This window comes from Rhopalosiphum padi, chromosome 1 (assembly GCF_020882245.1).
Source record: "Rhopalosiphum padi isolate XX-2018 chromosome 1, ASM2088224v1, whole genome shotgun sequence".
Taxonomy (NCBI): Eukaryota; Metazoa; Arthropoda; class Insecta; order Hemiptera; family Aphididae; genus Rhopalosiphum; species Rhopalosiphum padi.
The window spans coordinates 25,728,141-25,754,806 of NC_083597.1; the positions used below are offsets into that span (position 1 = coordinate 25,728,141).

At 25.0% G+C, this 26,666-nt stretch overlaps 3 protein-coding genes across 15 annotated transcripts; 1 reads left to right on the plus strand and 2 right to left on the minus strand.

Annotated features, from left to right (window-relative positions):
* Window positions 1-204: 204 nt before the first annotated feature.
* LOC132918263 (ral GTPase-activating protein subunit beta) lies at window positions 205-13,657 on the minus strand. Of its 13 annotated transcripts, none has more exons than XM_060979404.1 (30): window positions 13,640-13,657; window positions 12,651-12,706; window positions 11,180-11,407; window positions 10,920-11,121; window positions 10,759-10,785; window positions 10,501-10,665; window positions 10,024-10,257; window positions 9,169-9,435; window positions 8,889-9,047; window positions 7,939-8,040; window positions 7,713-7,838; window positions 6,361-6,701; window positions 6,143-6,288; window positions 5,991-6,075; window positions 5,778-5,922; window positions 5,587-5,697; window positions 5,241-5,399; window positions 4,845-4,985; window positions 4,567-4,581; window positions 4,217-4,443; window positions 3,521-3,628; window positions 3,255-3,453; window positions 2,965-3,187; window positions 2,686-2,905; window positions 1,958-2,119; window positions 1,599-1,878; window positions 1,338-1,532; window positions 1,080-1,215; window positions 797-913; window positions 205-577 (listed from the first exon to the last, which is right to left on the minus strand). In XM_060979404.1, the coding sequence occupies exons 2-30, from the start codon at window positions 12,684-12,686 to the stop codon at window positions 457-459; spliced, it is 4,677 nt and encodes a 1,558-aa protein (XP_060835387.1). In that variant the 5' UTR covers window positions 12,687-12,706; window positions 13,640-13,657; the 3' UTR covers window positions 205-456. The 13 variants fall into 13 exon arrangements, with proteins under 13 accessions (XP_060835387.1, XP_060835386.1, XP_060835388.1 ...); XM_060979403.1 differs by lacking the exon at window positions 13,640-13,657 and adding an exon at window positions 12,848-12,865; XM_060979405.1 differs by lacking the exon at window positions 13,640-13,657 and having other exon boundaries at window positions 7,713-7,835; window positions 12,651-12,905.
* Window positions 13,281-18,678, plus strand: LOC132918265 (uncharacterized). Its single transcript, XM_060979416.1, has 6 exons — window positions 13,281-13,697; window positions 13,948-14,223; window positions 14,283-14,464; window positions 15,649-15,778; window positions 15,870-16,013; window positions 16,237-18,678. Exons 1-6 carry the CDS (start codon window positions 13,628-13,630, stop codon window positions 16,314-16,316), a joined length of 882 nt encoding a protein of 293 aa, XP_060835399.1. The 5' UTR covers window positions 13,281-13,627; the 3' UTR covers window positions 16,317-18,678.
* A 1,034-nt stretch (window positions 18,679-19,712) lies between these two features.
* On the minus strand, window positions 19,713-26,494 carry LOC132931910 (uncharacterized). The gene is made up of 17 exons (XM_060997993.1): window positions 26,065-26,494; window positions 25,120-25,389; window positions 24,816-25,043; window positions 24,504-24,710; window positions 24,202-24,420; window positions 23,936-24,129; window positions 23,636-23,865; window positions 23,434-23,564; window positions 22,642-22,861; window positions 22,384-22,535; window positions 22,157-22,279; window positions 21,944-22,071; window positions 21,099-21,174; window positions 20,877-21,020; window positions 20,729-20,806; window positions 20,443-20,655; window positions 19,713-20,047 (listed from the first exon to the last, which is right to left on the minus strand). The coding sequence occupies exons 1-17, from the start codon at window positions 26,209-26,211 to the stop codon at window positions 19,790-19,792; spliced, it is 3,018 nt and encodes a 1,005-aa protein (XP_060853976.1). The 5' UTR covers window positions 26,212-26,494; the 3' UTR covers window positions 19,713-19,789.
* Between the last annotated feature and the right edge of the window lie 172 nt (window positions 26,495-26,666).

Consider the following 26,666-nt stretch of genomic DNA (forward strand, 5'->3'; position numbering starts at 1 on the left):
AAATGTGACAAGGTCGTATTATATTTTTACATCCTGAATGTACTTAAGTATTTTATATCAGTATATACTGTATTAAACAGAAACTATGAATGAGAAGAATGCTCACTTTTAAAAAAATGCAGTTAGTTTATTAATATAAATTTATATAATAACTTTCTTTTAGCCAAAAATCAATCAGATTAATGATTATTTGGAATAACAATGTACACAATTGAATGACATTTAATTAAAAAAAAATTATTATTATTATTATAAATGGTTAATAAAAGTAAACAATAATAAAAATTTGAATTAAATAATTAAAATTAACTAAATATCACAAAATTTGGAATTTAATACATATATGGTCATAAAATTGAATTCCAAAGAATTGACTTATGTTTATTGTTTTATATGACAAATAAAAAAACAAAAAGCATATATTGCACAAGTCACTAAGTAGAAATGATTACCTATTCATATGGAATTAGCATTGCTTAATAAATATGTATAAAGCTCTGGCTTAGTCATCTTTATTTGGTATTTTCCAACAATTTCTTGAATTTTTAAACGCCTGCGTATATGACCGGGTTGAAAACTGAAAATAAATAAAAATAATTCAATTTAAATTTCAAAGTAACAATAAATTATTCTTATTTTTTATCAACTTCAGTAGAACATTAACAATGACCTACTCTTAATTAGTATTGCATTATTGTATATTTGTGTTAGACTGTATAAGCACAAAACACGTTAACAAAATATTCTAAATTCAATTTTTTATTTTGCTTATAAAAATTAAATAAATATAACTCACCTGTCGTTCTCTAATCTTTTACGTCTACAAATGTTTAACGCAGTTTGTCTGACCATTGTACCAACTACTTGTTTGCTAATAACCATACCATCGACTAATGGAGTGGCAAGATTTGTTCTAAAAAATTGAAATCATTAAATATCATACAATTAAAGTATATTATTCTAAAGTTAAATTAAAATCATCGTTTTCAAAAAATAATAACTCTTCTATCAGTATTTTACTACTTAAGCTATATGAGAGTGAATGGTGTATAGATACTCCTTAATTTAAAGTTAAATACCTTCCAATTGGTCCTTGCATTTTCACTCTAAGTAATCCACTCTGTAATGCATGCAGGTATATGACATGTACGTCACCTATATCTTTAATATGTGACAAAGGCTCAATGCCGGTATTTGTATAGGATAGAAGATTTGCTAAAAAAAAAAAAAATTTTTTCATTGATTTATTTTTACAGTATTATAATATAGATTGAATTTTTAAATAAAAACTACAATTTTTTTTTAGGATTTAAGCGATTAAATGACCAATTACTCACCAATAGGAAAATTTATATGATCTTCAAAACTTTCAAGCCAAACTAACATTACTGTAGCTGACACATATTGTGGACGTCTTTTGGGTGGTTCAATATGTGGCTGAGTTGGTTTTCCTTTATAATCAAATTCAATAGACATAGCTCTTGTAGTGACTGGTTTTGAATATCTGATACCTCCATGCTGCAAGACATCACCTATTCAACATTAAATTTAAAAAAAAATTCTACTGGTTAACTATTGTTTAATTGTATAAAGTATACCTTCAGAGTTTTGTGATTTCACGCGTTCTTTATAATTTGTAGGAACGACAAAAGCTATTTCAGAACTTACATCTGCCCAATAGATCACATGAGTTTCACCATTATACAAGCTTCCACCATGTGGAGTATTACATTTTTGGTCTTTAGTATGTTTATTATCAGGTAAATTCCAACTTGTTTCAACACGTCCCGTCCATCCAGGGTGTACACTTATATTAACTGGCCAACCAAGATTAGTTAACATTTCTAAAAAGTTTGGTGAAACTGCTGTGTTGGAAGTCTAAATAAATTTAATTCATAAAAGTATTATTTATTAATAATATACAATAATAAATATTAAACAAGTTCCGGAGAATTACCACATTATTAAGGATGTCCTTGAAATTTGTTTGACCGTCCTTAACATAAAATACATGGCACGTGTCGCAGGTGCGTGATGGGGTATTATCAAGAATTTCAAGGTCTTTGCAAAAATTTTCATGATGTACATTTAAAGGAACTAATGAAGGGACTGATGATGGCTAAAATTTAAAAATAAATATTTTTTTAATTTTTATAGCAGTAAGTTATTATTTTTTGGTTAGGTTATATTTGTCTTATGTTATGTATATATTAAGAGATTGTTGTACTTGTATAGTGTGTTATCTTTGTCTTATTTAACATATAACAGAAAATTTTAAATACAGAATAATCCATTTTATTCTGTTATTTCTTACATTATAGTGAACTGATCAATTATAAAATTTAAATGTAAGAATATTATTTAGGGCCATAGACTTTTTTTTTGACATTTTAATTTTAAACAAGCAATGGGTATATAAAAATTGTAAATTTTTTGTAAGCCATAAAATATTTATACGTTTTAATATAATTCAAAATTAAAGTATTAGAAATGCTTAGATGGGGTTAGATAATATTTTTACCTTTAGATTTGATGATTGGTCAATTCACTTTAATATTAAAAATAAGTAAATAGCAAAGTAAAATTGATTATTCAGAACACTACATTTACTATGTTTATGCTATGCTTTGGTAAGACGAAGACAACATATGCAAGTATACAATTTTCTATGTATAAGATAATTACGTTTGTATCATCTAATCTGGACAAAAATCCAAAATGGGATAAAAATAATCTGGCTGTATTGAAATCTGTACAAGGTTGAGGTGGTAACATTTCTGTTGCTTTAGGCGAAGGTTCCATGTAAGAACTTTCCATCTCCTTTTGTTTTTCAATTAAATCTGATAATATACTATGTTCTTCATCATCAAAAACTAAACTATCTAAACTTGGTATGGATTTATCTCTAAAATTAAATGTAATTTAGTTTTCAGTAAAAATAATTAAAAATATAAAAATAAATACATTTTGCAAGTTGGTATTCGTTCTATGCTTTCAGAAAAATGTGTAGTAGACCTTCTTGAATATCTATGTCGATTAGGTTCTTCCATTGCTACAGGGCGGCCAGGGCAAACATTGTACTGTTTTGTTGATGAAGACCGATGTCTAGGCAAATGCCTTAATTGTAAAGTCCAAGCTTGTCGTCCAAATGACCCTCTAATCAAAACTGTCAAAGTTGGCTGGGCATCTAAGCATTTAAAATAATTTACTTTCTAATTTATACATACTAAATAAGAATAATAAATTATATTTACCTTGATTGTTTCCTAGAGGTTCTTCAAAAAGAGCTAAAATGATTGAATTTTCTAGCACAAAAAATCTAAACTTAGATATAGCATGAGATTTGCATTCTACATTATCAGTAGCTATTGAGTTACAGTGTTTGATTAATGTTATTTCGTCCAATAAACAGGACAGACTTTCAGCACCACAGATAGATGGAAAATACCCAACCTATAATTTATAGTTTAATTATAAAAATTAAATGTTATTATTAATAATAATAATATATTCTTCTTACTTGTTCTAGTATAATAGTAAGTAATGATTCAGCAGCATCTCTTACTCTCATTGAAGCTGGCTTCAATTCTTTTTCATCTTTCATTTTTATTGGTTCTTGAGGTTTTCCCTATTTATACATAAAACTATTAAATTATAATTATATACAATTATATAAACATAAAAGTATAAATATTAAATATTAAATAATTATTATAAGGGCTGGCGAGAGAATGGGGCAGGGGAGAGCAGAGCCTTGGAGCTTAGACACATGGAGGGCTTGTTGTCCTAGCTGTTCAAACGAACAATGGTTTATAATCTTTAGTAAATTTTGCTATTCTAAAATGAAATAATATTATAATTATATTAAAGCTAATAGCATAAAATGGATTCTGAAGAACACAAATTTGCTATATTGTATACGAGTAAGACAGAGACAAAACTGGAGTAAAAATGTAATTAATTACAATGGTAAAGACGTCCTCTTAAGAGAATGATACAATGTATTTGTTGTCTTTATCTTATAAACCTATAATATAGCAGAATCTATTATGTGTTATTAGCTTCAATATTAGAGTGAATTGGCCTATTATAAAAATTAGAGTAAGTAATGTAAAGAACATTATCAGTGATTAGGCATTGGATTTTTTTTCAGCATTTTAATTTTTAAGTAAGATTTGAGTATGTAAATTTTAAAATGCTCATATGTATAACGTACATGTGATTTAGTTCCTGATATACCGAGTTCTACTACTTCAATAATAGTATTCAAACAGTCTTTATCATCCAATAGGTAAGGATGAGCAACAATCCAAACTGCAGCACATTGATAAGCAGCAACAATAGTGGAATGTAAATCCCGAGAATGAGCTGGTGGCGGTCGCCAACACTGATAAGTTATATAATCACATAGCCATTTTACAGCTCTTTTACACTCCAATGAATCTATAAGAATAATATATTCAGGTATATTAATTTAAATTTTAAATAAAATAGAAATATTGAAAATACAAATACTTATAGTTATAACTAATGTAATTACATAAAAATTATTATATATTATATTACCAGTTAATTTTCTTGCTGCGTGAAAAATTAATTATGTATTTATTAACAAGTATTTAAAAAAAAATAAAATCATAAAAAATTCATATTTAACATGTTTTTTTATTATTTAATGGATAATTATATCAAAATATTTGAGAATCTATGTTCATAAAAAGCTAATATACTATAGAAAAGTTAAATATAAAAACAATTTTCCGTATGAAAATTTAAAAAAAAAATACATAAGTATCTAAATGTTAATTCAAATTAATAATCATAAAATGTTAAAAACATGTTACCTGTTTCTTTTATATGGACTCTAGCTAAACCCATAAGCAATTCTAAGGCAGCTAGTGAAATGTTCAGATCAGATTTCCATGAAGAAATTAGTCTATGACATACTAAATATGTAGCTCTAACATATAATGCGTGCGCAGAATCTAAAAAATAAAACAATTAGTATATATAATTGTTAAGTACAGAAAATAATAATGGAAAGATGAAAAATATGGAAATTATGGTAGTTGGAATACATTTATTACTTTAATGGAGAAAAATAATCTATTTTTGTTAATCAATGAATAACAATAAAAATAATACATAATTTATAATATAAAAAATATAAACATTAGATGTACAATTAAAAACTAAATACAGCGCAAAAATAAATAAAATATTTTTGTGAAAATTATTACTTTTGTTTAGAATTGAGAAGTCAAATGGTTCAGCAAAATAAAAGCCAGCTGAATCTAAACTGGATTCAGGAGTTGGTATATTACTTGAATTGCTGTGAGGTAAACTCATCATTTGATCTTGATTACTGGATGGTAAGCTAAATGAACTCATTGTTTCCACTGTGCAAACAAGCGCAAATAAAATATAATACAAAAAAAAAAACAATTGTGTTAGTTGATTTAATAAACTACATAATATCAAGCGCAATATTATTATAAAATAATTAAAAATACTGTAATTATGTGCAAAATGTAAGTAAAATTTTAAAATTCAGGTACTTAATCTTTCTATAGTAATTAAAATTACCCGAAGAAAGCAAATTAGATGTTGTATCACTTTGTGCTGTATTATCAGAATCTGCATCATTTTCTGATTCTTCAAAAATTGCAGAATCTTGTACACATAATAATAATCCTCCTAAAAAATAAAAAATATATAAAAAAAAAAAAAAATTAAAAATGAATAATATCATTAAAAATAAAATATTCGCATTATACCTAAAAGCATTTGTGAATTATGAGAATCGGATTCAAATTGTAAGGCATTTATAAGAAGATTCATAACACGAGGTTTAAGTTCTCCCATAATAATAGGTCCTCTTGTGTTACTACTAGATACATTCAGTACTTTAATAGCTAAATCCTAGGGAAGTACAAAAATATTAATTTCAATAACAAGTTGATATCAATAAATAATATGAGTTAAATTACTTTAAAGTGTAATGGTAGTGCAAGCATAGAAAGTAGCAAGTGTATTGCTGATCTTCTTAACTCATTCTTAGGGATACTATTTGACCTAAATATAAAATTGTAATATTAAAAATAAAAAATTATACAATGTAAGCTTATGTATATTTATTTACTTGAGTTTAAGTTCTCGTTCAGGTAACACAAGTTCTAGTGTTTCAATAATATACGGTATGAGAACATTTATTCCGTTTAAGTCTAAACGTAAAAGGTCATGAGAATTTAACAATATACTTGAAATAGTTTCATCACATTCATGTGCCTAGTTAAAATAATTTAATTAAAATCTATATAATTATTAATATAGGTATAAATTAAGATTTATTTTTATTACTTCATTAACGTGTAATCCTTCATAAACTGCCATATAAAATCTAGCTAAATAAACTGGCAAGATTTCTTCAGATGTTTTCTTGGAACAAAATATTCTACATAATGTTCCTATTGCTTCAGCTCGTCCAGGCATATAGCGATCATAATGAAGAACATTGCCAGAACTGGAAGTTATAGAGTCAATACTATCAGACACATTATCTGTAAGTGAATTAGGTTGTGATGCAGAAGCTGTACTTCCTCCTCCCATACTGCTATATCCACCACCAGAACCGCTACTTCTTATACTCGTTGTATCAAACATCACAGAACTAGGTCGTTTATACATTCTACTACTATCAGCTATAACAAAATAAAAATACAAAAATAGATAGTATTAGATTAAAATATAATTGCAATATACTTATAGTTTTTTGTCAGTTATTTAATTTATTGCACTTATATACAACTAAATAGGCTATACTTCCATTAGTTTTTATATCACAGGTGTATAGGTCTTAGGAAGAGATGAAGAAGTAACTTTTTAAAAAAAATTATAATTTTTATAACAATTAACATTTAAAAAAAACCAAATGTATTGTAAGAATTATTATGTCAGATAATATAATAGTTTTTTTTTTCAAATATTAGATGAAAAAGAGATGTCACATTTAAAAAATCATCAAATGTGTTTTCATATAATCTACACTCTACAGTAAATTGTTAATTAAAAAATTCATAAAGTACATTAAAATGATGACCTGTATAACCGAGCATTGGTCCTTTTGTCAAGGGAGGCAAGACTGTATAGCTTAGGACTCCAGGGATTTGGACTCTTAACTGCATTTTTTTCTGTTAGGCTTTGATAAATGAAAACGATTTTTGAAATTAATCTTTACAAAAACCATGGATGTGATTATAGGGAACCATATTATTTTATGTTGATTAATATTTCAAAAGATTAGGTTTAACATAAAAATTTTCTGACATTTAATTTATAAAATCAGGTTTAAGGTTACAGTATATGTATTTAACACTGTTGAATAGTCATTATTTTCACAAAACAAACCACTAACTATAGCTGAAGCTTTCTTATTAGAAAAAATATACTTATATATAATAGTACAATATAATTTTAGTATTTTGACAATATTTTATAATTCGACTTTTGACAGAAAATTTCAAGAAAAAAATTCTTACAAGGAAGGCAGCTCTAGCTGTCACTCCTGTATGTACACTTATAACGACCTATAGGTTAGGTATATATTGTTTTTTTTAAGAAACCAAAATGGTTTAATCATATACAAGTCTAGTAACTTTTACAATAAAAGTTTATATTTTAATAAAATTATATATTATTTAAAAATGACTTACATGTAGTAGAAGATTTAGGTTTATTAAAATCAACTCCAATTAATGCAGCTTCAAATAACCATTCGCCAAAGAGGTGGAGAATACTGTTACACCGTGGTCGATTTTCAGCAAATATTTTGGGTTCTGCTTAAAAAGTTAGAAATATATTTTGAACTTTTATTTGAATTACAATACTACTTGCATTTATTATAAATATTAAATAGATAGAAATTTATAAATTAATTACCTGAAACTATAGATGGTATAGAAGTAGTTGAAGAAGATAGTTTATTTGATTGAGTGCTAATACGGCTAGTGGTTAAGCCTACTAAAGATGATTTTGGAACACCTGTGGATAAAAAATATATTTTTCAAATTTAACTTAGATATAAATAGAAATTATAGTAAATTTGTTAATAAAATAAGATATTTATATATTTTATTTGTAATTTTCAAATAATCTTATATACAAAATAAATTTATTTACTATTGTTACTTTATGCAGTTGTAATACACTTATACTTTTTATAAATAGGCAATACCATAAAAATATATTGCAAATAAGAGCAGTTTTCTTATTTCTTAATGAATTAATCCTTGTGGACAAATTATCATAGGCATGCACAAAGTATAGACTCGAGGCAGAAGAGAAAATACTCTAGAAAGTCTTTTTGGTACCCACCAACTGCCAACACCATAAATTACTTGTTATAATACATTTATACATCTTATTAAAATTAAATTTTTATGTTATTAAGGGCCAATTGTACCGTCTCCGATTAAAGTTAATCACAGTTTAATCGGCCGAATTAGCCCGGTTAAAATATTTGTTATCACTTATCAGTGATTAAGCATAATTGGAGTTTAATCGGAGACGGTACAACTGGCCCTAAGCAATCATATTAATAATTGAACAAAACCTCATTAATGTTAAAGGAATTGACATAGATATAACTATGAAGATTTTGAGCTTTCATTTTCATAATACTTTAGATGGTTATTGATTAATACTTCCAACATATTTTTTAAGGCTTTGTTAATAGTCATCCAAATTCAAATACTATAATTTTTTTTAAAAACATTTCTTCTAGACACATGAAATTGTGTGTGCATACCTATGCATACTGCCAACTACATATATATACTATAAACTACTTTATTTAATGAGACAATTTAATTTTGTGATTAAATATATACCCTTATTAGTAAGTGAAGGTGCAACGCTAAAACTCTTAGCCAATCGACGTTGCGAAGGCGGTGTATGTGTAACTGTACTTGCTTCTTTTTTTTCCAAAATGTTTCCTGTAGTCCAAGGTAAAACATCATCCCAAATAATAGTAGGATGAGAAACTATGCCTATTTTGAAAAATGTGCATTTATGTTTATATTTACAACATTAAAGAGGTGCTATTTAAAAATATTTTTTCTTATCACCAAGAATAAGAGATTAAAGAAATAAAATAAAATAAATCCTTGCCTAAAAATGCATCAACAAGAGATGCAATCCCACGTATAGCTACATAAAAGTTGTAAGGCAATACGTTTAAACACGGATGATTTGATGGATCTACAAGCCTATGATTGGGGTCAGAAAGTGCAGCTTGGAGAAATTTGGGAGTTCGGCTAATTGTAGTTGGTCGACTGAGATCAGCAGGGTTTCCAATAGTTTGTAGCAATCTAAACCAACTTTGTGCTATAGTATGATTGGACATTCCAGATGGTATCAGATGAATGTCTTCGTTAGCTAAAATATAAAAATGATTTGATTTGATATTATTATTCATTAACTTAAAGTTAAATTTTATACAGTGGTGAATTCTCTAGGCATGTTAGTTGTTACACATGCACTGCTTATTAATTATGAATAAAAATATGTTCACAAAAACTATTCTATCATAAATTATTAATTATATTACATAATATTTTGTAACAATAATAATTCATGACAACATTTTCATTATAATTTCAATTTCAGTTATACAATTATGAGTAACAGGAATTTATTATGGCCTTATCGTATTTTTTACTAATAGACCAAGAGATAACATGTGTATTAGTTGTACAGCACTTATAATTTCAGGGAAATACTTGCAGTGTCGAAACCATTCTATCATATATTGTATAAAAATATTCTTTACTAGATTCGGTAGGTTCTTAGTATCCATGGTACTCATCAACTAGTTCATATCGTTAAATTACATTTTGGCGTTGATGATTATCATTATTTGACTATCCTGAGTACGAGTGTATAATAAATTAAGTTCCATTGCAAATTAAATCCCATACTTTGGAGTCAACAATTCACCACTGAATTTATTAAAACTATACATACGTATTTTCAATTGTGGAAAACTTGGGCCATACATGAATGTTAATACACGAGCAGTAAGTGCTAAGTTTATACGATTCCATTGATGAATCAAAGCAGTACGGTGGCGCCAAGTAACTGCCATTTCTCGCAATGTTTTCCATAATGAAGGTGAAGGAAAACAACGTACACATGCTACAAGCCATACTTCTATAAGAACACTTAGTACTCGTTCACACAATTCTTCCCCAACATCCTCTGTAAAAATTTAATATCAATAATAATTTTTAAAAAATCGAATCACAATAATTTAAAAACATTTGTATCTGGAATATTTTTATGCCCCTTGAAGTTATTATCAGTGATATTATCTCAAAAAATATATGTCAAATTTATTTTTATTGCTTTTGAGATTTAAGTTATCAAGAACTCGACTGTTATATTTTAAGTGATAAAATTTAGCAGATCAAACATCATAAACATATTTAAAAATATTCATACCTTTTACAGTTGGTGGAGCTAACAAGGCATCATTTATTGCCAGAAGAAATAGTAACAACGCTTCCCAAGTCTCTGGCTCAATAATTTTAGATGTTCTTGATAAATCATGCAATGTTCTTAAGACACGATGGCACAAAACTGCTTGGCGGTTAATCGCGTCAGTTCCTGAAATACATCCAATTATGAATCAGTACAAAAGATATTGTACAATAATTTTAATTAAAGTAAATTATTTATTATATTTGTAAAATGCCTTACCAATATTTAAATACAAAAATGTCCAGACTTGTAACAAAGAAAAATAACAATTTTTTTTCTTAGTATAATAGTATTTTTAATAATAGGCATAATGAGCATTAAGTATTATGATGTGTTAACTTATTATTAAAATAATCTTTGGTAAAATTAAATTTGTTTACCTTCTCCTTTTCGGGGTACAAATAAATTATAGAAATGTGAAATTATTTTTCTAGCGTATAGGTTTGGGTCATTGCATACTGGTTTTGGAACTGATAGTTTTGGTATTTCATATAACGCTGAAAGCCAATCACAATATATATGAACACAATCTCTAATTGTATCATGTTCAGACAATGGTAAGCTCAAACCATAACAAATAACCTAAAATAAACATAGTCTTAATTAATATTTTGCATTATTAATTTTTAAATTTACTGACTTCCATACACCAGGTCACTTCATTATCTTTTGCAAGTTTACTTGGTTCAGGTGGTTGAGTTATACCTAAATTTGATGACAGTTGTTTGATGACTGACAACACAACTTCCTTTCCTGAACCTGGCGGGAATTTACTTAAAACACTTTGACCAAATTCGCCACAGTTTTGAACTGCTGAACTCAGCGATGCCCATTCACAATACATACCAGAACGTCCACCAGTGCCCTCCTGAATAACATAAAAATCATGATTTTAAAGTATTTTTAATAGTAACTAAATAACATATTATTACATATTCATCAGTTACCATAATTTAAGTTCATAAACTTTCTACTTAACTATCCACTTATTTGCTTCCAATGAAATAGTTTTCCTCACTTTTATTAATTCTAAAAATATTCCATTTAATTCCCCTCAAACTATTACAATTTTCAATTTGTTATTTTGTCCATGCTTAAGCTATTTCACCAGTTTGAGTTTATAATTTTAAAAAAACAGTTAATTTTATGATTTATTAATTATTTATATACTTAGTTGTAATTGCTGAAAATAATGGTTTTATATCAAGTTCATTGAATAAAAAGAAATAAAAAGTTCATAAACTTGACCAATTATATGTTTGATAAATGATGTATCAGAAACATACTGATGTGAATAGTTTTATTTTATAGTAGTAAATATTTTTATACAATAAGTAGTGGGAGTAGCACGCTAATTGTAGTAATACTATGGTAACACGCTACTTTGTATGTATCAATTAACATATCACTGCTAAAATATACACAATTTAGAGAAATACTACAATATTTATAGTTAAAAATTGTCAATATTCTGTTGCTACATATAACGTATTTAATGATAATTAAAATAATATGCTTATTTATACTATAATAATGTCAATAATAATGGGTGTATTTTTTATATTTTTTATATTATCGAACTATGTTACTTATCAATGGACAACATATAGTGATTTAACTGTCAGAGTGAATGACCCAGTTTGGTTTCTATTTTTTCTATAATGTATTTTTGGGAAAAATGAACTTAACTGTATTATTAATATAAGTAAATATTTAAAAATTCATGACATACATGATACATAGAACACGCTTGTTGTCTGAAAATACAAGAAAATAGTGATGGACATAAACAAATAATGACCTAATACTTAAAGAAATATACCAAAAAAGTAACGCATTACACTTAAACGATAACATTAAAAACAATAAAAAAAAAAGTAGTAGTAGCTACTTTTTTGAGGGGGAGTAGTATTAGCGTTAGCACATACCAAAAAACCAGTGTTGTTCCAATCATTTAGTATTACTGCTACGGCTTTAATACATATTATATACTTCTAATTAATTGTAATTTTTTAGTTACTGTTGAATACAAAGTTAAAAATATATATTGACTAAAACATAAACCTAAAATATTGACTACATACAAATAATAATAGTTTTAATATTCGTACCTTCCAGTTCACTCTGTTGAACACTTCTAAATTCATATGTCAAAAATGTTGAATATCTGTCACAAAAATATTGTCACTTTAGTATGTTTAACATACTTTTATTCTTCAAATATTTTTAGTATATAAACCGGTCAACCAAGTACACACAACATTCAAATAGACAATAGTACAAAATAACAATAATAATAATTGCGTACATGAAATACGAATATGAGTTCAAAACAATTGGCGCTAATCACAAACGTCAACAAATTGTTATCAATACGTTTGTAAAATTACTAAAATGGCACTGTGCTAAATAATAATAATAATAATACATACATACACATATGCATACATAAATGGTATATACATACAAATCAACAAAATGATCAAAAATAATTTCAAAATTAATATTTAGTTCTTAATAAACCAATAGATTAATGGTTGAACATTTTTATTTTATAAATTGTTAAAAAATTAGTACAGGTATCGTAAATTGTATTGTAAAATCAATCGATTGATAATAATATCATTACGATAATAATCGTACTCGTGAGCTCAAGTCTCACTTTTTATTGTCTACGGTTTTGATGCACTGATTTATCGATAATAAATGTGTATATAGATATAAATTATATATCAATGTAATGTACACAGTATACATACGCTATACAAAATTAAGGTTCCAAACTTCTTAAGTTTTGAATCTATTAAATACTTATCAATCTACAATTTTTAGTTTTTTATGTAGTCTTTAGTTGCTTCTTACTTCTTTTTTGATCAAATTGATTTGATATAGGTATATATACTATACCTAATATACCTATACAGTTTATTAGTTTATGATAAACATTAAAAAGTAATCAGTGAGTTAGTTTTGTATATTATGCATTAAGTGTCGCGGAGATGTCGAGTTAATGATTCCGTCTCAAAAATTGTTTCTTGTATAAAAAATATTGTATATTAATAATAAGTTTCAAGATGCACATTTAAAAATGATTTATTACCGATTTGTCGAATTCGTTTGTGTTTATATAATCGCCATTTCACTCTTTTCAATCCCATGTGAGTACCTACCTATTAAAAAAAAACATATGTATATTGATCATAATATCTACTAAATATGTATATTTAAGAACTGATTCTTTCAATTAAGATTAAGTATTTTTTAACTACAGTCATAGTTAACAGATTTTAATTTGTAATTTGTAATTTTAAATTGTTAAAATTTCATAAGTTATTAAATTATGAGTAAGCTATAATAGAAATAAGTAAAATTAATAAACTTAGTATTATACTTTTTATTTTGTTCCAGTTACAAATGGGGTAAATAATAATTATATTAAAATGTTTCCAAAAATTGGTGAAAATGTTACACTAAAATGTGGCAGCAATAACATAAAAAATTCTATTGTGTCATGGAAAATTAATCATAAAGAATTACCAGGTCAAGCAAAAATTTTGGAAAATGGAGATTTATTAATTACATCATTTAATTCATCAGCCGCTGGTGTTTATGTTTGTGATTTAGCAGCTGCTAATGGCTATGTTGAACATGCTCCACTGGCTGAATTTGAACTAAAACCAAAAAGTAAGTAAAATAGTAAATTGTATTTCTGAATGTACTGAACAACATTTAAATTATTGTAGGTATACCTGGATCCTTAATTGGTGTAAAAGTTATACCTAGTACTGTATTAATGCTCATCACATGGAGAAAAATAGAAAACAATGATGAATCTTCTGTTAAAAATATTACCATTAGGTATAGAATTATAGATGATAGAAATTCAAGAGATGATTGGAATGTTCTTCAAGTAAATCCATCTAAGGTAAAAACAGCTTGTAGTTAGATACTTTCTTTTTTTCATACCATAAAGAAATTACTAGATAAATATTATTTTTTTTTTTTTTTAAATCATTGATTTCAACATTAAGAGGATGTCAGTGTACTGTTTGTTTTCTCTCTCTGGCTCATGTTCAACATAGCCAAAACACATTTATGCCGAATCATTTTTATTATGTTTTTAGGTAATCTTAGAGTAAAATCAACCATTATATTATTGAGGGTTATGACATATTGATTTATCTAAATATTGTTTCAAAACAATTTAAACATCATTTAAACTTACAACATTTATTTTTTATTTTGAAAGTAAATATCAAATAACAATAAAATATAAAACTGATATATTATTCTTTCAAAAATATTATCCTCTATAATTTTTATAATAGGTGGTTATTCAAAAATCATAAAAAAAACGATTTTAGGTGAAAGCGTTTTATCTATGTTGTATGTTGATCTGAGAGAAAACAAAAATTGCGCTAATATCCTCTTAAATTAATTGATTCATTTTCACTTGACTCCTTTGACACCTGACTCTACTTTTCTCAATCTAATTTGGATAGTTAGAATAGAAGAGGACGTTGTGTTGTTTATATCTTATCCAACATAGATAATTTGCTTTCAGTAAAATTAATTTACCTAACTTAAAGGTAAGAATATTTTCACAAGAGCATCTCAGAAGATATTTTTTTTTTATCATTTTAAGTTTGAAATATTTTATGTAGCTATAACTCACTTAAAAATTAAAATACCAATAAAAGCCTATCAAATGCTATTTATAATATTCTTACTATTAATTTTGATAATTAATTCTGTTGAACACAAATATGGTATGTTATAATATGTTAATAAGACAGAAATAACACATACAATTAAAGCAGTGTCTTCTTAAGACTAATATTTTGTAAAAATATAATATAAAAAGTAGTGCAAATTGCAAATACTAATATACAAGTTATATTTTAAAAAATGGGAAAGAAATGTCTTTTAAAATACTTAATTTACTCTGAAAGGTATTGCTGTCTTTTGATAGATATTTTTTATTTTAAAAATAACTAATTTTATATAATTACTAGCACTAGCTCATACTATATAAAAACACTTAAAATTATATAACCTATAAATTATTCTTAAATATTCTAAAAAATTTTTTGTATTTATTTTTAATAGATGTTCAAAGATATTTATTCGCTACGGCCAAATACGTTATATAAAATTCAAATTTGGGCCAGCAATGAAATAGGCGATGGGGCCAAAACTGAATTGACCACTAAAACATTAAACGACATGACAGAATCTGGTAAAATGCTGTCATAATGATTTAAATTATCATTCTAGAAAAATATTTTTTTATAATTTGGTATTGCTATCAAAATATTCTATGATTTTAGAATTAGAAAAACACCTTTTGGAAGGTATTGATACATTTGATACCAGAGCATGGACATTTGCAGTAATTGTGATCATGAGTACCTTTAGTATATTTGTAATAGCATTGTGTTGCTTATTTGTCAAGGATCCCAGAGTGCAGAAAAGTAAGTAGAATTTACTTCAAACTTAGTATATCATTTTAATAAATAATTAATAAATAGAGTAGTGAATAGACCTTATTAATTTGACAATAAAAAAATGAATATAATTAGATTTACATTTTTCAAGTAAATAACAACTTACATTCTCTTTTTTTTTCATACTCTTTTAATACTAATATTTTTATTTTAGTACCTATCTAACTAAGTATTATTTGTTTTTAAATAGGATTGGAACATAGTGATGACGTTGAACGAATTGAGTTAATACCAAATATTACTATAAATCCTGGTTATTGTGAAACATAGCTAAGATTTGAATACACTGATACTAATTTTTGAGTCGGTGTGTAATCAAATTGCTGGTGATTTGGAAAATTTGGTGATTTAGCTTGATAAATTGTTTGTATTGTTTTTTTGACATTTGGTTTGATTTTTGAATCATATATAAATTAATAATATTAATAATTAGACTATTTTCAAGATCTTTTTTTAAATTAATGTTAAGGTTTAAACCACAGATTAAATATATCAGTATATAAATTACTAGTAAATATATTACATTTTAATCTATGTCCAAAATGATACATACCTATTTTGTATATTGATCTGTGAATTTTTTTAGTAAGAAGTTAGGTTATATTTGTGCTAAAAATATCAAGTTATTTGATCTGAGATTTAGTAAAAATTCTAAGTCATTATATTTAATTAAGGTCATGTTGGTCTTATAGTATTTAAGAGGTGCTTTTAAGTGTAGGGTGCTTTCTAAAGTATAACAAAATAGTTATCAAAATACATATTACATAGATTTAGACTAAATTGTATTTTGATAGACCACACAATATTTATTTCATATTATATTTATTCACAGGGTTAACTAATTCCGTTTTTAAGTAATATTTATTTTTCAATTTTCAATTTGTTGATTAACTTGTGTCATACAAAACTTATTTCATTGTTAATCGTAAAAATGTCTTATCTTATTTCTATTAACCCCCCCCCCCCCCCTATTTTAATTATCTAAACTTAGTATTTTGATACTACTTCTTCCAGTATAAAATATATATCATTGAACAAATTATGTACAACATTTTTTATAGTAAATTATTTACCTTAGTTGAATTCATATTTATATAAGCATATCCATTATGACATGCCAATTCCAAAAATTCGTGATATCTTATCATATGATTTCATTTTGAAATTCAAAACTTATTATTCATTAAGCAATTTATATAAAATTATAAATTTGTTTTAATCTAAAAAGCTTCCTTTACAATCATGTATAAAGAATACTCTTGAATGCTTCCTTTTTTTTTATATACATTTGGCTAACGAAAAATTACTAGTCATTCTACAAGACAAAACGAGGTTCTTATTACCTTAATTATAAGACTGCACGCTTTCATTTCCATGCTGCCATGCATTTGTTGTTTTATTCTAATGCACAACGGTAGCTATTGGTTTTATTGTGTGATTTAGGTTATATTATGTATAATGTTAATGTTGTATTTTCACTATCTTACTGTTAGAATAAATTTATTTAAAACGTATTTAATATATTCATCACATGATTAATTGAATCATAATCATAGTACATAGACACAACTAATATACAATAATAAAGTTACAAAAATAAAATACCAATAATATTATTCTAAAATATTTTACTTTTTAAAGTATAATAAATTTAAATAACTAAACCCTGTAGATCAGTGGTGTGTTTGAAATATGCAATCATATCAATTTTGTAAATTAAAAGACTAGACACTATATTAGACAAAATTAATACAAATTTAATCAAACATAATCATATATTTTTAATGAAAAAATATTTAGTTTTTCTTATAAGGAAAAATACTTATTGTAAATTTTAAAATGATCCAATATTTTAAGAAAATTATGTTTTAACTATTTCATCTATCTTACTTTATTTATGCATTTAATTGTATGCTTTTTTTTATCCCAAATGTTGTTATTACTTTTTTATTATTTCAATAATTTACATTGTATAATTTTAAATGTTCCAATATTATTATTATTATTATTATTATTATTTTGTTACCTAACTTTTATTTTACCAGACAAAAATAATACCATGATATAAATGTATTTAATGTAAATGTGCTAAACCTAACACCAGTAAATGTAATATATCTCTGATTATGACATAATAAATAGTTTAATTTAGAATGTTTAACGGTAGATAAATTATTGATGGACAGTAGATGACCTACTCAAAATACTAAAAAGTAGTAAATATTTAAAAACCGGTGCTAAATCAAAGTAATCATTCTCTACATTTTCTATTCTTCTTTGTAATGTTTGCCTAAAAAACATTTGAGTGTATAAACAAATTGACTTAAATTAAAAATAAAAACATTTCAGGGTACAATACATTTTTATTTATGTGAATTTATATGGTTTATTTTTGACATGTATATTTTTTTTTTTTTTGAACGGTTGTATCACTTTGATTATTATCAAGTTAATCCATTGGATATAATCAGGTGCTTTATTATTTTTTTTGTAATCTAAAATGTGATTAGATATTAATTTTACTATTAATAATTATTTTTTAAGTCTGGTATGGTATAGTGATTTTTGTGAATTATTTTGTTCTTGTGTTAATTTTGTTTTTTTTTTTTAATAAACCGACTAAGAAAAAATATGTATATTGTTGTTTATTTATTTCTATCTTTAATTTATTAAAAAAAAAAAGGATTAGTATGTTTTATTTTTCAATATCTATGCTTTAATTTTTCTCAGCTATCATTAATACTGTCTATGGATTTAAATTTAAAAACATTTATCAACAGTTTTGTGTTGTGTTCTAACTCTATAACAAAAACAATATAAACACAATTGTATTCCCAATTTTGTTCCCTTAGGTAACTTATAATCTATCATATTGTATAAATGTAATATTCCAAATATTCATGTCACACTTCAATAATTTTATAATATATAGCAGGCAGTAAAATACAATTGAGAACAATGATAATGGCATTTTTAGTTATATAATTAAGAATATTCAATATTTTATTTTTTTTCCAATGTCACTAAATTTAATAATTGCTATTGAACAATCTTTATCAGAATACTAAACAATAACAAAATACTAAACATTCAAAATAAATACATGTGGTACATGAAAAATAAAATTTTAGTAATTTATTAAAATATTTAGGTCATGTTAGCTTATGCTACCTTGCTATAACTGGTATATAGGTAACTTGTTACATATTTATTAAGTTTACCTATTATTGTTATAAACTTATAATAATATATAACCATGGATGTGTATAAGCTAAAAATTAATCGTTTGACTAACAAAATATAATGTGCTTAATCATTTGATAGTCAAATAAATGATATAGCAACGTTGCACAAAAATCGTTATATTGGTTTATTGGTTCAGTGGTAAACTCTTTATTTTAAATTTTTTCAATCGTTTGGTCAGAAAAATAAAACATTCTCAATCATTTAATAGCTAGAACAAGTATACCCAAAATATATCAACCCACAGTTAAGATTTGTACCTATTATAAATTTATAAATATATTATGGGTTATAATGAAGGTCAATTATAATAGTATTTTGCTCTACTTTTAAATGCATTTTTATTAAGGTTCTATACAAGTGTTTTAATAATGCATCATATACCAATACTTTAATACTTAATAGTAATAAAAGTAGTCACAATACTTTAAACATAATAAATGTATTTTATTAAAATAAATTATATATGGTATACAATTGGATAACAGTCATATGACAATTTAACGGTTAACAAATACATTTACCAAATTGTTTACGATCTCTTCTTGTTTAGATGTGAGTTGTTTGGTTTTCAACATATTATGTAGATGGTTATGTGTTGCTGCTAACATTTCAGAATAATTTGGAATATCATTTAAATTACAAAACTTTTCCATCTCATTCTGGATTACATGTAGTCGAGAATCAAACAAATAAGTTAAACCACTAATATCTGATGGTTCAAGTAAGTTACACAAATTGCAAAACGATGCACAAAGCTGGAAAAATAAAGTATTATTCAATGTACAATAAATTACATTTTATAATCTTTTCAAATATTTAGGAACTTTAATAAAATGTATCCATTAGGTTATATCACTTTTTAAACAGGCATGTATTACCACATTTAATACTGATGATATGTTGATATATTTCCTAAGCTGATGCATAAAATATTTATAATAACATAGACATGACAAAATAAAACCTTTTTTTAACTCAAAACTAATAGTAATCATTTGTTTACATATTGGCTATACCAAATTGTATAGTTATATATCACCAGCCAAGTATATATAGAGCATTTGACCTATCATCATAAGCTAAGTGCAGCAGATTTAGTTCTAGTATTGAACACGTTAATGGGATGTTACAATATTGATTTTGTACAAACCTGATTTATTAGTTTTTGTTGATGCTTATATTCACAAATATGAGGTAAATTTTGAGAATTTTCAAAAGCATCAAACAGTCTGTGCCACATTTTTGAGTAATTATTACCATACAAGTCTCGACGATTATACATTAAAGATGAACAAGCCACATGCCTGACTTTAAAGTTACAGCAATTTATAATTAATGTGGATAATGTATTGAATACATTATTCTGGAAATACAATTTTAAGCAATTAATATCATACAATGTTGCATGTTTAACTTTTTAACATATATATTTTTACCCTTAAAGTTTCTGGTAACTTTTGAATGGAATTGGTTTGATAGAGGACACCTAGAGAATTACAACTATTCCAACGATTCTAAAACAGAATACATTTTTTGTAAATTAATTTCAAATGACTATTGTTGGTTCAATTATTATTTACTAACTTTCATACTATCATTTCCATTGGCTATATTAATTAAAATATTTATGGAGTCTTCATATAAAGGGCCAAATTGCTGTCCATTAATATCAGTATGGTCAATTAATGACAGTAATAGACCTAAAGCTCTAGAACCACAAGCTCTACACTAAATATTAATATAGATTAGAAAAATTTCAATAATTATCATAAATTATGCATGTTAAAATGCATAGGTATTAATTACTGGTTTACGGTCAAGTGTTGATAGTGCAGCTTTAGCCAAACATATTAATTTTTCATCTTCAATTTCATACAAATCCCTAAAATATATATGATATATAATAAAAATATTTATTATAATTTACAAAGTTATTCATTTATAATACTTAATATTTCAAAATATATTTTTTAATAATTGTTATTGATGTAAAGTTTTAAGTTTTTTTACTTTTTTGAATGAAAACATATATTTTTAAATTCTTATTTTGAAGCAGAATATTTTTTGGAGTATTTTAAAATTTATACAAAAAAATATATATATGGACAAATAGTTTATGAGTTATAAGTTATAACTATTTAAAGTCTAGGTTAGTGATGTGTAGTGGTTCAAGGATTTTCCCCTACAAAATGATGCTCTACTACTACATTCACCTAAACTTTTTTCTGGATTTAGATGTTTAAGTATCTATAAAATTGAAAATACTCCAAAAATTATTCTGCTTTAGAATATGTAGAATATTAATTTAAGAATGTATGTTGTTATTTAAAAAGTAAGAAATTTAAAATCCATATTTTCAAAATCATTAATAGATTTTGAAATAATGAGTGTTGTTCAATAAAAGAATTAACTAATATAAACAAAAACAAAAAATATTATTTAGAAAATTTTAATAATTAGCCTAAAATTAAAAAAAGCAATTAAAAGAAGATGATAATAATTACTCATTTACCCTTTAAAATTTGTTAAATTAATTAGTTCGAAAATGAAAGTACTTAGTTAAATATTAAAATTTATAATTTCTATAACCTATAATAAATTATAATTACAAGTGTTAAATTATTTATTAAATAAACTTAATAGATATTTACCAATTTTCTACCAAGATTTCAGACACACAGTTTAATGTCCATGCCAATTTTTCTTGAACTGAATTTACTTTATTTATTGATGAAACATAAAGCAAACCATCAATAGTGTGTCTTACATACATTGGATTCTATAAATTGTTTTAACCAAAATAAAAATACATAATAACTATTAGAGGAATTATTGTTTCAAAGATACTAATTATGTTTACTTACTTTTGATAGCTTTTCATACTTAATAAGTGTACCCAACGTTGCTATTGCAGCTGATTGGATATTTTGATCTTCACAGGTAACAAACATATGTAATTCATCACAGTATTGATCAATTAATTCATCCTATATAAGTAAGATTTTGTTAAATTTAATTGACTAAATAATAATAAATAATTTAAAAATTAAATCATTAATTAAATTTAATTATAAATCATTTTTATTAATACATCAAGATCATTAAATAAATCTGATCCAATTGTAGATAGACTTTCAATAAGAATGGGCAGTGTTTGTGGATCTTTTTCTGCAAACATTTGTGGTATTAATTTTCGAAATATCAACTTCCATTTTTCTAATCTTGCAGATTTATAATCATCCCCTAATATACACATTATACACTCAATTAAAATTATAATTTATTTATGATGATAATAATAAAAAAAAAAATAGGTAAATAAGCAAAATTTACAAATGTGTATATTTACCTTCTGATACTGCGGACATTTGTTTTAAGCACGACAAAATATTTTTACGTAACAAGGTTTGTTTAGTGTATTTCATGTCTTCGATTGCAATATTAATTAACATTCTATTTTCAATCAGACCATAATAATGATTACAGTAACTATTTAATATTTGCCAACATTGACGCCTTACAATCATCTGTGTATTGTCTTGGTCACTTTCTAGAAATGATTTTGTTTCCTACAGACAGAAATAAAATTAAAAATAGAATATTATCAATTATCCAATCAAACTTAGATCATCAATTTGTTTAAATTATTAACCAGAAGTGAATAAAATTGTTAAGTAAGTTGATGACTTACATTTAAAATTGTTTTGCTTTTGACTTTTATTAATTTATATACAGGTTTATTCACCAAGCATACTCATTCACCCTCATGTTTTAGTAATTAATTTATTCAAATTCTGATTTTTGATTTTTAAAATACTTAATGACACCATATTTTAAAATTCATAAGATTTTTTTTATACAATTTAAGGAGTGTAATGTAATGATATAAACAGTGTTTTCAAATGAACCCCTTCACTCTTTTTACTATAATTAATTATTTAGTGGATATTTTTTTGGAAACTTTTAATGTATCTAATTCAAAATTTAAATGAGTAATTTAAGTGTATTTAAAAATTCCAAAAATCAGAATTTGAATAAGTTCATTGCTAAAAAAAAAATGGGGGTGGCCATGATTGGTGAATATTACCATACATATATATTTATAATACTATAAAAATGTTTAATTGAAACACTAACTTACTTTAAATAAGAACAAACATAAATTTACAATTTCTGTCCTTTTTTCTAACAATAATTCTTTTTCAAATTGTGGAAGTTCTGAATTGAAAACAGAAGACAAACAGCGAAACACTCCTATTCTTAGATAATTATCTATAAGAAAATATAAAAATTAGTTAATAAAACAAAAATAATAAAAGTATATACAATATTAAAATACTAACCACGTGGTTCACATTTAGTATAAACTAGTATAGTGTCTAATACTGATTTTAGAAGACTTTTATTCAACCTTGTATATGGTGTGTTAGAAATCACAGTAGAAAAACAATGCAAAAGTACAAGACGGACACTATGTGTTTCCATTCCAAAATCTTTTAACAATGTATTATGTATTGTAATTATATAATCAGCAAGAGTTTCAGACCATGTTGTAAATGCACCTTTTTTCTCTCTTAAAAATATTAATTAATTTATAAAAATTAACAAAAAATTATCATAAATAAGAAAAATTAACTTTATACCTATATTGAGCTTGAGCAAAAAATATTTTTGAACCATTAAAAATAGATGTGATACCAGTTATAATAGTTGCGCGTACTTTAGAAGAAGGTTCACGTACTGAATTTCCTACTTCAGAAATCAAACAATTTTGAATGTTCATTGAACCATCAACAATTGAATACAAATATCCTAACAACATTTTTTTCTCTACTATCTGAAATTAAGTTGAACACAATTACAGATATAGTTTTGTAGCTAAACAATTAAATTATCATTTAAAACTTACAGTAAACATTTTTTTCATTATTTGTGCAGCTAATAACCGTATATCTATTGACACACGTCCAATAAGATTAGATGTACATGGTTCATCTTCAGAAAAATCTGAATCCCTAATATTCATCAAAACTTCATCGTCTACTGAAATAGTAACAAATTTTGGTACTTTATTTTTGGATTCTATAATTCTCTTTTTTTTTTGACGTCGTTTATTTGTCATATTAATCTAGAAATAAGATTTTTTTATGTTTTAGTATCATTTTATCAATGTGATTATCAGATTATGTAAACATTTTAAATTGAATTCACCATAGGTACTATATCTAGTCTTGATGGATTTTCCCATTGTACGATAGGAGAGGGTTGTAAATCATTAAGAAATTTTGATTGATTAAAAATCAAACCATACCTTAAATATAACAAAACAATTGGTAACAATTTGTTAAAATTATTATTAGTCCATTGTTTAGACTGTTCAACAAGTTGTGACAAAATTTGTAATCCATATTTTAAAACCTAAAATAATTATAATTATATTAAAATATTAAATTGTACATTTTCAAATATTTTATAATGTTGGTTATTAATGGAAAGAAATATTATAAATATAATATAACTTACTTCTTGATCATATGATTGCATATAATTCTTTTGATTTATTGACTGTTCAATAAATTTTATTATGTAGATTCCAATAGTATTGATATAATCATAATCTTTTATTATAACCACAGTTGCTTCTAAAAACTTTATGTATGTAAGTATGTCAATATTTGTCTGAGGTTCTACAAATTTGTTTTCTATTTTTTGTAGCACTTGTAGTAATAAAGGCATTACATCAGAAATATTCTAAAATGGATATATTTTTTATTAAAAATTTACAATTTTATGTTTGATTTAATTAAATTAAATAATAATTTCTTACTTTATTATTGTTAATGTTCAAGTTTCTATATGTTTGAATAGTGCAGACATAAAAATTAAGGATTTCATTGATTTGTTTTGATTGTTGACCACTGGATTTAAAATAAAAGATGCTTGATAGTGTCCAAGAAATTGTATTTTTTAAAAGATTTTCTTCACTAACACCAAGTTTTGGTAATACTTTGCTCATCAATTTACAGCATTTAACAACTAGATTGGTATCTGATGGGCTAATCTCTTGACATACTTGAAATAAACATAAGATGTCATCCTGTTACAAAAAAAAAGAAAAATTCATAAAAAAAATATATATTTAGTGGAATACATTGTCCAATATTAACAACATGAGAGAGTAGACATTTTTCATAAGTATTTTACTAATTTCTTCTTCCTATAATCAATTTCAATAACTCTACATTTCGTTATCTTTCAAACCATTAAAAAAAATTCTCAGTTGACATATCATAACATACCTAGTTACCTACCTTATGCATGCATACGATTTTGAAATTAATTTTATAATTATATAATTAAATTCTTATTATGATTTAACTACATAAGTAAATATAAGTAAATATATAATATATTAATATTTGTCACATTGATAGTTATTGGAATTTTCATAAATATTTAAAAATGTAAGTATAATATAATAAAGTATTATGGTTATTTTTTTTATGAAGATTTTTACATTAGCCTAAGCTGTTAATTACTCAGCATACAAGACTTATGCGGAAGTGGAATTCTAGCTAATATACTGATATAGTAGGTATGATAATAATAAATTATATATAATATGAAATTATAATAAGTATTCAATATCTGTTGATTCTGATCTGTACAAATTTTATATAAATATATATTTTAAGCTCAACATTAACAATGTAGCCTGTAGGTACTTTTATAATTATATATATATGTGTGTGTGTATATATTTAAGTATTACTTGATTTTTCATCCATTGGGGCTTAAGCACATTGTTAACTTTGTCTAAACAATTGTCCACATAATTTTCATTTGGTGTTTGTTGGTGATCTGCAATGGCTATTGCCAAAGTCGTCACAGAGTTTTTTATAATATATTCTTTGTTCATCGAAATTAATTTTATTTAGTTGTTGTGTTAGAACTACAGAACAAAATGTTTAAAATAAACCGTTCAAACTTTTGTTGTTAATCTCATGATTGCACAAAGAAAATTGTAAAGTTTTTAAGACACTACAACACTAGACTGTAATATTATAGCAACTAGCAAGTTAAAATTTACCGCGAATCTCGATTGAATATAAATAGTAAATATACACTCAAGAGTCAAGATAAAACCATCTTAAATAATGTTGTGACTTGTGTTGTTATCGGAGTATTCATTAGTATGCAAAAATAATAGTTATTAGTTGTATTTCTGTTATCACTAATGTTTAGTGATAGTATACATCTTAAATCTCGGTTTAGATAATGCACGCGGGTTAAAATTATTTTAAAACACCATGGTCTTTAAATTCCTAAGTCCTAGACGCCTAGTTAAAATTTTAAAGATCAGATTTTAAGTAA

Excerpts from the sequence above, each read along its gene's own strand:
- LOC132918263 (XM_060979404.1), bottom strand. The coding sequence starts at position 12,686 with ATGAATTTAGAAGTGTTCAACAGAGTGAACTGGAAG. Across the intron at positions 10,258-10,500 it reads AGCTCCACCAACTGTAAAAG|AGGATGTTGGGGAAGAATTG; the intron begins GTATGAATATTT and ends AAATTTTTACAG. Across the intron at positions 5,400-5,586 it reads ATCTAATTTGCTTTCTTCGG|TGGAAACAATGAGTTCATTT; the intron begins GTAATTTTAATT and ends TTGTTTGCACAG.
- LOC132931910 (XM_060997993.1), bottom strand. The coding sequence starts at position 26,211 with ATGAACAAAGAATATATTATAAAAAACTCTGTGACGACTTTGGCAATA. Across the intron at positions 24,711-24,815 it reads TGCAATCATATGATCAAGAA|GTTTTAAAATATGGATTACA; the intron begins GTAAGTTATATT and ends TAATTATTTTAG. Across the intron at positions 21,021-21,098 it reads CAACACTTGACCGTAAACCA|TGTAGAGCTTGTGGTTCTAG; the intron begins GTAATTAATACC and ends ATTAATATTTAG.
- LOC132918265 (XM_060979416.1), top strand. The coding sequence starts at position 13,628 with ATGATTTATTACCGATTTGTCGAATTCGTTTGTGTTTATATAATCGCC. Across the intron at positions 14,224-14,282 it reads ATTTGAACTAAAACCAAAAA|GTATACCTGGATCCTTAATT; the intron begins GTAAGTAAAATA and ends AAATTATTGTAG. Across the intron at positions 14,465-15,648 it reads TTCAAGTAAATCCATCTAAG|ATGTTCAAAGATATTTATTC; the intron begins GTAAAAACAGCT and ends TATTTTTAATAG.